The 16014-nt window shown below is 39.2% G+C and overlaps 2 protein-coding genes and 1 non-coding gene across 3 annotated transcripts; 2 read left to right on the plus strand and 1 right to left on the minus strand.

Annotated features, from left to right (window-relative positions):
• The first annotated feature begins 1697 nt into the window (after positions 1 to 1697).
• Positions 1698 to 1804, plus strand: LOC148999420 (small nucleolar RNA R71). The gene has a single exon (XR_016170936.1). It is a non-coding gene; the product is annotated as a small nucleolar RNA R71 (small nucleolar RNA).
• A 5272-nt stretch (positions 1805 to 7076) lies between these two features.
• On the minus strand, positions 7077 to 7602 carry LOC148999421 (putative 2' cyclic ADP-D-ribose synthase BdTIR). The gene is made up of 2 exons (XM_089141158.1): positions 7319 to 7602; positions 7077 to 7206 (listed from the first exon to the last, which is right to left on the minus strand). Exons 1-2 carry the CDS (start codon positions 7600 to 7602, stop codon positions 7077 to 7079), a joined length of 414 nt encoding a protein of 137 aa, XP_088997284.1.
• Positions 7603 to 13639: 6037 nt separating this feature from the next.
• Positions 13640 to 14530, plus strand: LOC148999422 (uncharacterized). Its single transcript, XM_089141159.1, has one exon. It carries the CDS (start codon positions 13640 to 13642, stop codon positions 14528 to 14530), a length of 891 nt encoding a protein of 296 aa, XP_088997285.1.
• The last annotated feature ends 1484 nt before the right edge of the window (positions 14531 to 16014 follow it).

Consider the following 16014-nt stretch of genomic DNA (forward strand, 5'->3'; position numbering starts at 1 on the left):
AAAACATTTATCTTACCAAAGCCAGAAAAAATTGGGCACTTTTTATCTTTGTGAATGCTCTACCAACTATCAACAAGTCTTACTCGAGTTGACACCCCCCTACACCTAAATTATGCAATGACCTCAGTGCATGCAAGATATATAAAAAAATGATAGAAGCAAATAGAGGAAAAAGTGTACCCGATGTTTGAACTCATGATAGAGCACGCAACAGTAAAACCTAACAACAAACAAAGAAAATAAAGGAAAAAGAACAAGAAATAATATCTAAACATATGGGTTGCCTCCCATAAAGCGCTAAGTTTAGAGTCTTCAGCCAGACTCAGTAAGAAGCAGTCAATGGAGGTGGAAGCTCAAATCTAAATGTGAATGGTGAATGCTCTAAAAAAGTGGAAGAGTCCAACGATGTGTTGACTTCCTCAATATTTAGGTTAGATTCCCCAAATGGCAAGTAATGTTATAGGGGATCATCAATAAGTATGTTTGGAATATAATCAACCACTACCTCATCAATAAAGTTAATTGCAAAGCACTCTTCATCTCTATTTGGGCTTAAAGATACATTCTTTATAGAATCTGGAATTGAGGACTCAAGAGCTTCAGGGAAGGGGGCTTTGGGAGTGTAAGATTCAGGAGTAGGACCCTCTACAATCGGAATGTGCAACCCCTTATAAGGAATTTGATGGGGAATACTCACAGGTGGTGTTTCTTTACTAGGCTTGTGTGCAGCATTGCCAGTCTCATGGGTCAAATCAACCTCTTCTCGACTCTCAAGATCAATGGGCAATGGCTTAGGAGTAGGCAAAGGTGCATAATATTCCTTCCCACTGCATGTCACAACAGAGATTGCTTGAACTTGTTCTTTCCTAGACCCAATTTGATGATTAGGGTTACCTATTGGTTGACTAGGTAACTGACCAACCTCCCTCCTACTGATGGCATCAGCTAGTTGACCAAGTTGAGTTTCCAATTTGTTAATGGACTGAGAATGGGAATGCAACAATTGAGTGTTCTGCTCTAATCCACTAAGTGCTTTAAGGACCTTATCCTCAAATGATGAATTATGTGAGGGTTGTGAAGATGATGGTTGTTCATTCCTATAGGCATTTTGGTGCATATTAAATGGAGGTGGCCTATAAGGTATTTGATAAGAGGGATTGGGCATTGAGTTTCGCCATGAAAAATTGGAGTGGTTTCGCCATCCTGGGTTGTAGGTATTGGAATATGGATCATTGCCCAATTTAGAGACTCCTTGGGCCAAATTTGCATGCTCCTTAACAAATTTAGGGTATTGTGCAGCCAAACAACAATCAGTGACATGATGAGATAGGCTAGAACATAAAGCACATGCTTCAATTGAATTAGGTGGAGAGAAACTTGTAGGAAGTGGAGATGGGGTTTGTTGTCCTAATGACAAGAGATGATCCAATTTCTTAGATAGCAAGTCAACCTTAGCACTCATCTCAACGGTAGGATTGATCTCATAGAGACCACTCCTCTTTGGTTGCCCAATGGATGGAATCTCAATCCTAGCTGCTGAAGCATGGTGTTGGGAGTTTTCACTAAGGATCTCAAAAAGTTCCCATGCCTCATTCTCATTCTTGTGCATGAAAGCTCCACCACAGGAAGAATCAACCATTTGCCTATGTCGGTCTTTAAGGCCATCATAAAAGCATTGAACCAATTGCCATTTAGGAATAGCATGATGGGGGCACTTTCTAAGCAATTCTTTTAATCTTTCCCAGGCCTCATGAAATTGTTCTCCTTCTTGTTGGGAGAAACTCATTATCGCTCTCCTAATGCTATTCGTACGGCCAATGGGGAAGAACTTTTTAAAGAACTCTTGTTGCATTTCTACCCAAGTGGAATTTTAACATTGTCCAAAAAATGAAGCCAATGCTTAGCTTTATCTTTAAGGGAGAATGGGAAAAGAAGTAACCTTAAAGCATCAACTTAGAGGTTGTGAATTTTAAACGTGGAGGACACCTCTAAAAACTCATCTAAGTGCTTATAAGGCTCTTCATTGGTATGTCCATAAAAAGATGGTAGCATTTGAATCACACTAGATTTGATCTCATATTGAGCCGCCTCTATGTTAGGCAACTTAATACAAGAAACCGGAGTATATATCTTAGGAATGAAATGCTCATTCAAGGGCCTCATTGGAGGCTCATAGTTTGCCATGGTTCTTTGCCTTCTAAGGTTGGCCAAAGTCTCTTCTAACTCTAAGTCAAGTGTAGTCAACTCAGGGTTTAGGGACCGATGACCATGCATACACACAGAAGAATAAAAAAAGAATAAGCTAAATAAGTAAAATTAAAAGAAAATAACTATAGAAAAAGGGAGAGTTTAGGACGTACCTGAAACGCAATCCACGTGACCTTTCGAACAAAAGTTACACATGTGGGATCTGAGGGATGGGGATTTTTAAACATTAACCTAAACAACCCAATCTAATGCAAATATTACAATTGAGAAGTCCTAAAAACAATTATATCTAAGAAAGAAAAGATAACAACCTAATCTAATTATCAAATCGCTACTCTTGTAGTTACCTACAAAACAAAAGAAAAGGAGATTAGTTAAATAATCAAAGAAAAAAAAATTAAAAATTAAAAACTCTAAAATTACTCTAAAATATATGCCTAATTGACAAAAATCAATTCTAGCAACTGTGCTTTGGTTCCCTGGCAACGGCGCCAAAATTTGATCGTGTTGTTAACCAATCAAAAATAAAATCCTATACTAATCTAGCAAGCAGAAAGTACGGAGTCGAACTATGGGGAACTAAAAGGCTAAGTTACTAAGATTGAATTCAACAAAACTAATTTAAACTAAATCTACTAATTAATGCAGAAACGTTAACTGTGAATATGTGAAGATCTTTGGGATTTCGAATCCCCAATTCTTTTCCCTAACCGATATAACTCTACACTTCAAAGCAAATTAAGGATGGTCTTCCTAGGTATGCCCTATCTTCGCAAGACTATCGTCCTTCGCGGAAGCTTGGCACGCTTAGTTCGCTGAGCTATAGAACATCTTTGGCCAAACTCAAACACAATCAACTAGAAGATATAGAACAATCAAATTAATGAAATAAGCATGGTTCATCTACATCCCAAAGAAAAGGAATTAGCTACTCATTATCATAAAGTTCAAAGAAAAATAAAGATGAAACATTAGGGGAGAGAGAGAGAGAGAGAGAGAGAGAGAGAGAGAGAGAGAGAGAGAGAGAGAGAGAGAGAGATATGTGGTCTTCTTCTTCAGCAATGAGAGATGAGAGCCGCATTCGCCGTCTTCTTTTCTGTGGTTGGCTTCTCTTTTATGTCTCCCGCACACAATGAATCCCCTCTCTTTACCCGTCGATTTGACCTTTATTCTTTTGGAATTTGGAAAAACTCAAAACTGGAAAGTTGTAGATATTTTCAATATCGTTCCATAAAATCTTGAATCATCGAAATACAAGCTCATACGAGAGAGATATGCCCAAAATACTGAAAGTAGGTCTATTTACCCGATTTTCAGATTTATTACCAATTTTGTTCCTTAGACCTCCGCCTATTTCCAATTTGGCTAAGATCTCACTTTTCATGATTTCTTGAGCAGCAAGATTGAATGCCATGATTTAAAATCCACCAATATCTAATATATTTGTCAACTTTACTCCATATTATCTCTAATATCCAAAATCTCCTTATTCCTGAAAAATACACAAAAATACTCAATTAGCTCTCTTTAATTAAATAAATAATGGTAAATGCATGCTTATCACTCACCTCTTTTTTAATCACAAGTGCGTAGTTTGGATTAGGAGCGAAATAGAGAGCTAAGACCCTATTTCTTCACACCAACAAAATGGACCAAACAATATTGAACAACCAAAAAAGTGAAAGAGAAACAAAAAAGAAGGGGGGGGGGAGAAAGAAAGAAAGAATAAAAGAAAGACAGGTCCACGGCATCCAGGTAATACATAAATATATATCAGCTGGTGGGGTCAATGCTATCAACTTTAACAGTGATATTGATACAATGAATTATTCCTTTGAGCTGAGCAAGAAATACAAACAGGAGTTCACTTGGCTCAAGTAAAGAATAAGAGGAATTAAATGTTGTCGACGATTGAGGGATCTGCACGCACACCCGAACTGTTGTTGTAATCACAGTACTCCTTTAGAGCTGAAACGTACATGAAGTACTTTCTTTAAGGTATTTAGACACCCCGAATTGTGCAATACGGGTTCTAAAAGTGTCTTCACCCCAAGATCAGTCAGCCCAAACCTTTAAGGTTGCACCCCAAAAAGGTTTACTCAAGGTATAATCAGGTTGTGTTCATCACACGGTAATAACCGTGAGAGAGAGAGAGAGAGAGAGAGAGAGAGAGAGAGAGAGAGAGAGAGAGAGAGAGAGAGAGAGAGAGAGAGAGAGAGAGAGAGAGAGAGAGAGAAAGAGGAGGGGGAATTCTGTGTCTCAAGAATGAGCACGGAATTGAGTTTATATAGAGCCCCAAAGGCTGTGGGTGAAAGGGTAAGGCTGTGAGGGTACCTTTCAACTCAACTCTCTTCAGCAAGGTACCTCCAGCTGACCTCCCTACAGGAGAGTGCCACTCAAATGGCATCTCCACGTATTCACCTAAGTCCCAAGTCCCAAGTCATATATATATATATATATATAATCATGGCAGGGTCACTATAGGGTTCAGGCAAATTAATAATACCTGGGCTCTTACTATATATAAACCATATAATCAGATCCTCACAACCCGATGTGGGACTAAATAAAACCATGGATAAAAGACACAATTAAAATAAATAAAATATTTATATAAAGTTTTAAACATATTTACAACATTAAATGCCGTGAAGTTTCAATAATGTTACAGTTATATGCCTTTGATGACCAACCAAAATCAGGCAACAGATAGGACCAATAGTTCATCTGTCTCTAGAAAAGTATAATCACCAATGGTTGAATAGCTTACCCTTACTAGTTATGGAATAATCACCACTGGTTGAATACCTCACATAACACCAATGTTAAATGTGTCAGTGATATATCGTCATATTGCTAGGGGCCAACACGACTCCTCCGAGCAAAATGACTTATACATTAAGTCGACGATATATTGAAATATCGGTCGAATTTTCGACTGAATTTCAATTTGATTTTTTATATTTTCTCTCTCTTCTCCAAACTTCCCCATAGCCTCTTTTTCTCTCTCTTCTCCAAACTTCCCCATAGCCTCTCTCTCTCTCTCTCTCTCTCTCTCTCTCTCTCTCTCTCCTATTTCTTGCACTTTTTACCATATTTTGGTCTGATCTTTGACATCTACAAGTACATCTTGTATCGTTATTGCAGGATATCACGTTATTTCTATCGATCAAGAGGGATTTCGTATAGATATGTGAGTTTTTCGTCTTACATGTAACCATTCTTCTCCAACTAATTTTTCACAAAATACATGTCATAATGTTGTTGGATGGTTATGAAATTAAACTATGTTTAATGCTGTGAATAGACCTACGAGTTCACGGAGTCGAAACTTTTTTCACAAGTAATTTATTTATTTTTTATTTTTGGAAGTAAAAAATTGTACTTTTTACACAAAAAATGCTTACTTTTTAAGTGATATATCTATTGTATGATGATAGAAAAAACATATGTAGAACTCCATGAGTTGATCTACGAACTCACGGAGTCAAAATATTTTTTCACCAAATAAATAATTATTTTATTTTTCAAAAATTATTAAAATATTAATAAAAATATCATTAATTATGAAAAAATGGAGAAAATAGGGGAAAATGGGGGAAAGGTTTTGAAAATTATGGAATAATTATGTAAGTATTTCTCAAGTGTTGCCGTGTGGCTTCATCGCCGGTTTTGATATGGGCAGCTTATTTTTTTGCCCTAAAAGTTGTAAAAATTTCTTTTATATTTAAAACTTAATGAAGAATTGCTAGTTATACACTTAAGTACATTGTACACGATTGTTTATTTCTGTAGAGAAAATTATTTTGGTGTTGTTTCGTGACTTATGCAATCATTTTGAATGCAACTGTCATCATGTATGCTAGTGGGAGTCAGAGTGGAGCTGGTTCTTCACAGGGTGGACGGGGACAACTACAACCATAAGGAGAGCCTAAGAAACCAGCAGCAAGAGGGAGGACTTACCCAGCATGGCAATACTGTGTAGCTATTGATGGAGATAATAATAAAACACAATGTAATTTTTGTGGGAAGAAAATCTACTCAAGCGGCATCAGCCAGTTTAAGGGTCACATCACTAGAAACCCATCTAGATGTAGTGAAGGTGTTTAGGGATTTACAGAAAGCAAAGGGGAAGAAGAAAGACAAAACAACCCTACTGCCAAATGCATTTTGATTGTTTTTCTGTGTTCTAAGAATGATAGAACTTAGAAAACAGTTCTCTAGCCCGTTACAAAAAGCTCCCTAAGTTCTAGAACCGGGTTGGTTTTAGAGATGGGTGGGTTTTGCCAAAACGGAATCATATCTTTTACTTAAAAACCAGCCTTATGATCTCAGCCATCTATTCAGATTAACACACCAATCGCTGTGATGCTGCACTACTGTGCACAACAGACGATTTTTTACCCTCACTCACCACCTCCATTAAACAAAATACTATTACACTCATTTATATTACCTAGTCTCATGGCTTTGGCTTGTCCATTCCCCTTCTCTTGTAAAACCTGACAATACCACATTCAATATTATTAAAATAATACAATTAGACATTATACTTGTAGAACGAATGAAATACGATTCAAAAGAAGGGGTTGTAGGTAAGAAAATCATTTAATCAAAACAAATCAAATATCCAACTGAAAAATTAACTAGACCCAACCTGACTAGATGGACAAATAAATCCAGCAGTAAAAACCTTACATAGTACTCTTACAGACTAAATCATAGCAAAATTTTATCAATATTTCTAGTGTTCCCATTAGTTCCTCTACATATTGTGCTTGGGTCTGTTATCTCTGAAGAGAAAGGGTGGCAAACTCCATACTGCCTAATGGATGAAGGCCCCACATCAATGTAAATATCCATTTAAATTAGCATAGTAGCCGATGCGGCGGATGCGGCGGATGCGGCGGATGATAATATGTTTCTTTGATCTCCTGATCCCTGTTAATCATGTTCATCACGCTTGCTAAAACTTTGTCTATCATATCAGGCCAATCCCTGAAAGATGCATGTAGGAGCCAGTAAATAAGAAATGTTTAAAAGATCAAGAAATCAGAGTATTACAAGTTTTTAATATTTTAGGAGAAAGAAGAAAAGGAAAATTGCTTACTCTTTCGAATTGAATTCGATGCCCGCCCTTTTCTTGATGAACTTAAGGGCGCAACTAAACCTAACCATCTGTTCGTCTGAGAAACTTCCATCGCTCTTAATAGTCAGATCAGAAACTTTGGTGTCAAAGAAGATGGGTATCAGTTTCTTGTTGCATTCCATAAGCATAGCTAACTCATGGAGACAATTTTTAGAAGTGCAATAATATGGGGAGATGATTGCCACCCCAACCTTACATTCCCGTATAGCAGTTTCAATGACCTTCTCAAGCTCTTCTCCAAGCATTATACTCCTCTTGTCCAAAAAGGAATTGAGTCCTAGACTGGTGAGATCCCGGTAAAGCAAAGCAGCGATGTTGCCCTTGGTGTCTGGGCCACGGTGGTTTATGAATACGTGAAAGGGACGAGAGACCTCGTAAGTAGCTCTGAAACTGATGCCGTTCAAAGTTTGCCATCTGTTTTATGAAAAAAAATTGTTCAGCCCTTAGTGAAACTGAAAATCTCAACTAAACTAATACATTTGTGCATATCTGGTGCTAGTGCTGGGGTTGCTACGTACATCTGGCTATATAATGAAGGCGAAATAGTTTACGAACCCGAAATCTGTATTGCCTCTGCAGCTTGCTGAGAAACCCCTGGTATCTCTGTATGCAGTCTGGGACCTCAACTTTATATTTCCTAAATCACTGAAAACGGTTTCAGCAATTACCGGTATAAATTCCCCTGCGGATTTTCCCCTGCAGTAAAATTCAAACAAGAAGGGAAAAAAATAAGTTGATTTGAAAAAGAAAACATTCGGAAGAACTGGACATGATTGGGTGAGACTTAGAATTTGGAAAAAGGGGTACGTTAGTGTTAATTATTGCATTCTTTCTATTGATTCACACAAAAAATCTTTACCGGTAAACAGAGAATTATAAATGCGTCGTAGCTAATACATTGATGAAGAAAAAGGAAATATTTTCTTTTCTTTGGTTTGGTTTTTTCCAATCGGGATCAATGGCGTTTTAAGACGCAAAATGATACCGGGTGGTTAACTAAAGGAAAGCTAAGAGAAGTGTAGTTCGGAATTACCCATTGAATCCCTGTATGTAATTTTCTTTTGTTGAACTGGAGATTTTTTATACATAGAGTGGGATATTATATATGCTGTTCTTCACTACGAAATATGAGTCTTACCAGTTGACCAACGGTGGATTGGCATTAAATCCCGGTATCATCGGTGCATTTTCAATAAATCCCTGTATGTACCATCCTCTCAATTCACCGACCACTCTCAGAGCCTTCTTCCATTCCTCTAAAGTTTCGGTGTCGCAACTCTTCTGGAGGTGTTGAAAGGCAATCTCAAAGCTACCAGTCTGGTTTCGGACATCTGAGGGAGATACACCACAGAAAACGGGCAACACTATTATTTCTCCTCGGTTACCCTTTTGCAAGAACTCTGCAATCTGGGCAAGTTCATTGAGGCACCATGCGCTGAAAGCGTAACCATGGGAGAATATGACGATGAAGATCTTGGACCGGTGGATCGCTGAGATCAGTGACTGCCACATTTGATTTCCGAGGAGCAGTCCATCTTGGTCTAAGTAAGTGAGAATTCCTCTATCCTTCAAGGCTTGGAAGAGGTCGCTAGTGATGTTACGGCGGGTATCCAGACCTGCAAAGCTCAAGAACACGTCGTGCTCCCTACTTGCCGAAGCGGGAGACGGTGATGAAGAAGAAGAAGAAGAAGAAGCGTAGTCTCGATGGTCGTACTTCCCCTTTGCAGTTATCATTTCTTTCCTCTTAAGCTGAGATGAGAGATGATTCATGAGAAGAAGGTAGTCGGCTCGGAAGAACAAAAGAACTGATCAGATGGCTTCAACATCTCCCTCCGTTAATCATTCAACATTTAAGATCACCCAAGTCAAGTCAGCATGAAGCTTCACAGCAGCAGGCAGCAGCTACCAATCATCTTCGGGAACGAAGCTTTCCTTGCAGCTTCCCGTAAGGGAATAAAAATTTATTGGGTAGCCATGAGAGTCTTCCATCGCGTTACTTAAAAATGTGATATTGGATGGTTAATTAAAGGAAAGCTAAGAGAAGTGTTGTTTGGAATTAACAATTAAATCGCTGTATGTACCATCCTCTCATTTCACTGCCTTCTTCCATCCCTCTACGGTATTCGTGTCGAATCTCTCCTCCTGGTAGTGTTGAAAGGCAATCTCAAATCTATCAGTCTGGTTTCGAATATCTGAGGGAGATACACCATAGAAAACGGGCAACACTATTATTATTTCTACTCGGTTACCCTCTTGCAAGTACTCTGCAATCTGGGCAAGTTCAAGGAGGCACCATCTGCTGGAAGCGTAACCTTGGGAGAATATGACGATGAAGATCTTGGACCGGTGGATCGCAGAGACAATTGAGTGCTTTAATTTCATGCCTATCATGAGCTTTTCATCGCCTCTGAAAGTGAGAATTCCTCTATCCTCCAAGGCATGGTAGAGGTTGTCCGTGGTGCTGTACAGGGTTTCACCTCTATGGCTCAAGAACACCTCCTACCCCTACTTGCCGAAGTGGAAGACGGTGATGAAGAAGAAGAAGAAGCGTAATCTCGGTCATCGTACTTCCGCCTTGCAGTATTCATTTGAGCCATTCAAGCTGAAATGAGACTGGAGAAAGTAGTCAGAAGAACTGATAAGATGGCTTCAACATCACTTTCCGTCAATCAATGAAGATTTAAGATTACCAAAGTCAAGTCACCAAAGAAGCTTCATAGCAACTTCTATAAACACGAAACTTATAGCAACTTGTCGGAGGGCAGTAGAAATTTCCAGGGTAGCCGTGAGAATCTTCGGTCTCATTGCTTGAAATATAAAATAAGAAAACCAACGGTGATTTTCATTTCCATGCCGCAAAGTTTGATCCAAGTGATATTCACTAGAGATAAAATGATATTATTTTCTATTTAACTTTCCTAGTGTTCAAAAAGTTTAATAAAAGACATCTCATGAATTCATGATGTCCATACATCTTTCGGGTGTTTTTTCTTTTCTTGTCTGTTGTTTAAGAGAGATTTTTTTTTTTTTTTTTTTATTTCTTTCTTCTTTCTTATTCAGATCTTGAACAAAGGATGCGTGAGGTACCAATAATTTGATGGTGGAATAAGTTTCTAATTAAACATCCTACTGGCTTGAAAAAAAAAAGAAATAAAAAATCTATAAAAATATTTTTATAATAATATAAAAGATGATTTAAACCAAATTTAAGGTACAAATGAAAATTATCTCAAAAAGGAGGGGGAAAAATCATGCTTTCTACCTTTCCAATCGACATAGGACATTAGCTCAGACATCTTAAATTATTGTTAACGCAGAGTTGTTCTAGTGGTGAGACCAGCACCTCTTGAAGAGGCTGTGGGTTCAACTCTTGCTGAGGCATATTAATATTCCCATTCTCCGGCTTAATAAAGCCCATTTGTACCCAAAAAAAAATCATATATTATTAAATCCATTTCTTGTATTCGAACATTAACTAATAGGTTCTTGAGCTTAAACCAAGAAAATGTTTTAGCAGTTTCTGTTTTTCAAATAGAAACTTTTATTTTGTTACGTTTTTTTATTAATTTTTTTTAATTTTGGTAATCGTCGTTTACATGTGTGAACCATGTGAAAGTTTTGACTCTAGGAGTTAATCTTATCTATTTTTTTTTTTTTTTGATAAACAAAGATAAAATGCATTAATCAAACTTGAAAACACTTACAAATATGATCTATTGTTCTATTACAATCATCCACTAAGTTAGATGCTCTTTCAACAGTTTTTTCAAAGCATAGTTGGAGTTGTGGGGATGGGAAGTTAGCATACTTTACTGTTTGTGTTGTTTTAGCAACCTTAAGTAACATAGATATTTCACCAAAAGGCCATGTCCCTGCTATTGGTTTCGGTAGGAGAGATATGGTAACCCACTGTAATTTGTCCAAATCTCCTTTATCTCTACCCCAATAGCTTCTACATGGTTGATACCTATTTGTATCCCAAAAAGTGTTATCTCCAAAATTCCCTTCAAGCGTCCATTTCCAAAAGTGCTGGATTTTAGTATATATATATATATATATATTTTTTTTTTGGTCAAGAACTAAAAAACATATCATTAAGTAAAAGAGTGTAAGCCAGGAGACCTAGACAATAAAGATACATCAACCATAAATAGAGGTGGAACATTCCACCATGAACGAGAAAGGGAAAGACGACAAGCTCCCTTAGCAAGAAAATCTGCAAAACCATTACTAGTCCTAGGAACAAAATTGAAGATAACTACATTAAGACTCATGACAATCCGCTGAATCTCAGAAATAAGACTAATACTAGACCAATCTAAGGAAGCACTAAATCCTTGAAGTCCCAAAACAGCCGGGAGACAATTGGAGTTCACTTGGATGTGAGATATCCCAAGCGAAAGTGCCAAAATTAAACCATCTCTCACAGCTAGAAGTTTCATCAATGAAGCTGAGGGGCCAACCCATTGGTACATTGTGCGGCGACAAAAGATCCATTGGTGTCCCATAGAATGTAGCTCCTCCCTCCCTTTCTTGTATTGCTCTCCCAAGCACCATCCACAAAAACTTGAAAACAGCAAACATCTCCTAAGTGGTTTGCAACGGAAAGTGTTTGCTGATGATCATGAACCTGAGAAGCATTTAAGAAATTTTGGATATCTACAAATAAGAAAGAGAAATGATTCATCGTGTAATGAATGGAAGCATTTATACCACAAAAGATAGCTGCATTCCTAGTGATAATGGGAAATATGAACTATACTAAATCAGTTCAGTTTAACCCGAACCAGGTCGGAAAGATCAATCAGATCGGGTAGACCAATCAGGTCGGACAAATCCGAACAGGACCAAGTAAGGTCGGTAAAGCAATGAACCGTACTCCAAGAAGAATAGCATGCCAATAGAACTCAACTATTCGTATTCAAGTAGTACTCAATCACTAAGATTCGCATTACCACCGACTTACTAAGGTTTGAGTTCCACTCAATCACTAAGAGTCGCATTACCACCGACTTACTAAGGTTTGAGTTCCATCCAAACTCATACGTAGAAAGTCTATAAAAATGTAAGGGAGCACAAGAGAAAGATATGTTGAATAGAACTATCACTATTAGTATTATTATTGTTCATTACTTTCTTGCCTTCCTTAGTCGGATTCCTAACTAGATCGTCAGAGGTGAAAACTCGACCTCCACGGTCGAGCTCATCCTTGCAAGTTCAACCGGCTGAAGGGACGAACAGGATTGTGCATCAACAATTGGTGCCGTCTGTGGGAAACTCTGATCAAAAAGCTATTATGAAGACGAGATCAGGTTTGGTAATCGAAGATGGGTCTGACAAAGAAAAGGAGGTCGGCCAAGGAAACCTAGGGGGCATTCCAAACCTCTCAGGAATGGAGAAAATTCCCGAACTCCAGATTCAGCAAGATCCTCCAACTCTTTTAGATCCTCAAGCAAGTCAATACGCAACAATGCATCAAATTTTGGAGGTTCAAAAAGAAAAATTTGCGATGAGAAAAGAAATCTCATCCCTAAGCGAGTTGATCAGAATGGCCATGCAACACGTAATTGCTCCCCACACAGATTCTCAGAAAAAAAAAAAAAGTCCCGAAGGGAGCAGGAGTGACCAACCACCCGTGATCGACCAGATACAACGATCTCAAAAGGAGCTGCAGAGAGAGGCAGCAAAGTCTCAAACCTCAAAAGAAGCTATTCCAGAGAAGAATCCTCTATTCGACGAAGACGGAGATCGAGGAAGTAGCAGGGATCCAGAGCTTCAAAGGACAAAAAGAACCATAATGGTTCAAAGAAGTGGGATGAAGAGATGAACAAGCGCATCACCGACATTGACGAAATAGTCAAAAAAGCGCTAAAGCTTGGAAAAGACGAGCTATACGCCGTTTTGAAAGAAGATCCTTTCATAAAAAGCGTCTCGGAAGCAGAGATGCCAATAGGTTTCAAATGCCCGACCTTCAAGGCATACGACGGATCGAAGTGTCCTAAGCATCACATCACCCATTATAAATATGTCATGTCTACTTCTAGACACAATGAAGCAGCTATGTGCCGTAGTTTTCCAGCATCCTTGACTGGAGCAGCGATAGATTGGTACCAAGCTCTGCCTCGTGGCACAATAAAGAGTTTCGACCATCTAGGTCGGACTTTCTTATTGTGTTTCCAAAGTTGAGTAGAAACCAAAAAGAGAGAAGATACCTTGTTCGCTGTAAAACAAGGGCGAACGGAGTCCATTAGAGATTTCCTTGCGAGATTCAATAATCTGACCATGCAGATTGAAAATCTGGATGAAAAGATAGCCTTCCACGCCTTGTACCAAGGACTCAGCCATGAAGGCCTACTTGAAAGACTTTTGCTTGACATGCCTGAAATGTATGATGATCTCGAGGAGCGATGCCACAAACAAGCGGAGATATCGGAAACAATCAAATCTCGAAAGAAGGAGCATCCAACCACTGAGGTAAGAAAATACAAAGAAAAATACCAACCTATCAGAAGATCAACCATAGACCCGACCAGGGATGGTCGACCTGAACGGGAAAGGTCACCGGCTATGAGGAGATCAAAAATCCTGATGCAAATTAAAGATCGAGGAATTCTCCAACGGCCCGAGAAGCTACATTCTCGTCCAGGAAATCGTGATAAAAGCAAATATTGCGAGTTCCACAAAGATCACGGACACTGGACAGATGACTGCCGACAGCTAAAAGAGGAAATTGACAGGATCATCTCTCAAGGACAGCTTACAAAATACCTCCGACCTACCCAACCTGATCAAAAGCAAATAGAAGGGGGTAGGAAGAGGCATAGATCTCCAAGCAGAGAAGGACGCCAAAACAAGTCCCAACCACAGGAAGGAGGAGACAATAAAAAACGACCACCAATATTTACCGTGCTCGGTGGCCCAACTGAGGAGTCAAGTAGACAAGCCAAAAGAAAAGCACTATACGTGGGGAATGCCGAGCTTGAGAAACCAGATGAGAAGGTCACTTCAGAGCCGATCACCTTCTCATCCAAAGATAAACATGGGGTAAACACTCCCCACGACGATGCCCTTGTCATCAAAGTCACTCTGGCCGGAACAGAGGTCCATAGAGTCCTAGTAGATACAGGGTCATCAGCAGATATCTTTTCATTAGAAGCTTTCAAGAAATTATAGCTAGACGAGAAAATGTTGATCCCCTGTGGGATGCACTTATACGGTTTTACAGGAACCTCAACCCGAGCAGAGGGCACCATCAGATTAGATCTTCGTATCGGCGAATACCCCAGAGACAGGGTCATCCAAAACAAATTTTATGGTCATCCGAGATTTGTCAGCTTATAATATGATCTTAGGACGACCAACCCTTTGTACTCTGGAAGCGGTAGTATCATCCTTACACATGAAGATGAAATTCCCAACAAAAAAGTGAATAGGAGAATGTTCCGCCGATCAGAAAGGAAGCCGGCAGAGTTACGCCAATTACATGAGAAAAAGAGTAAAAACAAGCTCTACCATGGCGGTCGAAGTCAGAGATGATCGCGATGAAGAAAACATGCAAAGAGCCGAACCAGTAGAAAAGTTGGAAAATATTATGCTGAATTCAAGGGAAGATCAGGGAACTATGATAGGAGCAGAACAAGAAGAAGAGTTCAAAAATAGTCTAACCAGATTTCTACAGAAAAATACGACGTCTTTGCATGGTCGGCAGAAGACATGCCCGGAATAGACAGAAAAGTAGCCGAGCACAAGCTAAACATTGACCCTCAAGCAATTCCAGTAGTACAAAAGAGAAGAAATTTTTCTTTGGAAAAGCATTAGGCCATCCGAACAAAGGCTCAGAAGCTAAAGCAGTCCGGATTCATTAAACCCATCGACCACCCAACTTGGTTGGCCAACGTGGTAATGGTAAAAAAGGCAACTGGAAAATGGAGAATGTGCACAAACTATACCGACCTCAACAAAGCCTGTCCAAAGGATTGTTATCCTTTACCAAGGATAGACCTGCTTATCGACGCAACGGCCGGTCATGAGATGCTCAGTTTCATGGATGCCTATTCAGGATATAACCAAATCTTGATGAATCCAGACGACCAGAAACACACAGCATTCATGACAGACAGGGATAGTTACTACTACAAAGTAATGCCCTTTGGTCTAAAAAATGCCGGGGCAACCTACCAGCGAGCAGACAACAAAACTTTCGAGCAGCAGATAGGCAGAAATATGGAGGTATACGTCGATGACATGCTGATAAAGAGCACATCTCAATCCGACCACCTCAAAGACCTAGCAGAAGTCTTTGAGGTACTCCGAGCATACAAAATGAATCTCAACCCAGAAAAATGCGCTTTTGGAGTATCTTCAGGAAAATTTCTGGGATTCATGGTATCCCAAAGGGGAATAGAAGCTAATCCGGAGAAGATAAAATCCATACAAGAAATGAAACCACCAAAAAGAGTCAAAGAGATACAAAGTCTCACTGGTCGGGTGGCAGCCTTAAACAGGTTCATAGCCCGATCAGGAGAGAGATGTTCTCCTTTCTTTCAAGCTCTGAAAAGCATTTCCAAAAAAGGAGTACCAGAGTGGAGCGAGGAGTGTCAGCAGGCTTTCAAGCATCTGAAAGCAAAGCTAACTACTCCACCCCTGCTCGTACAACC

This window comes from Hakea prostrata, unplaced genomic scaffold (genome assembly GCF_041222555.1).
Source record: "Hakea prostrata isolate BN-2017 unplaced genomic scaffold, UWA_Hpros_2 contig_9, whole genome shotgun sequence".
Lineage (NCBI taxonomy): Eukaryota > Viridiplantae > Streptophyta > Magnoliopsida > Proteales > Proteaceae > Hakea > Hakea prostrata.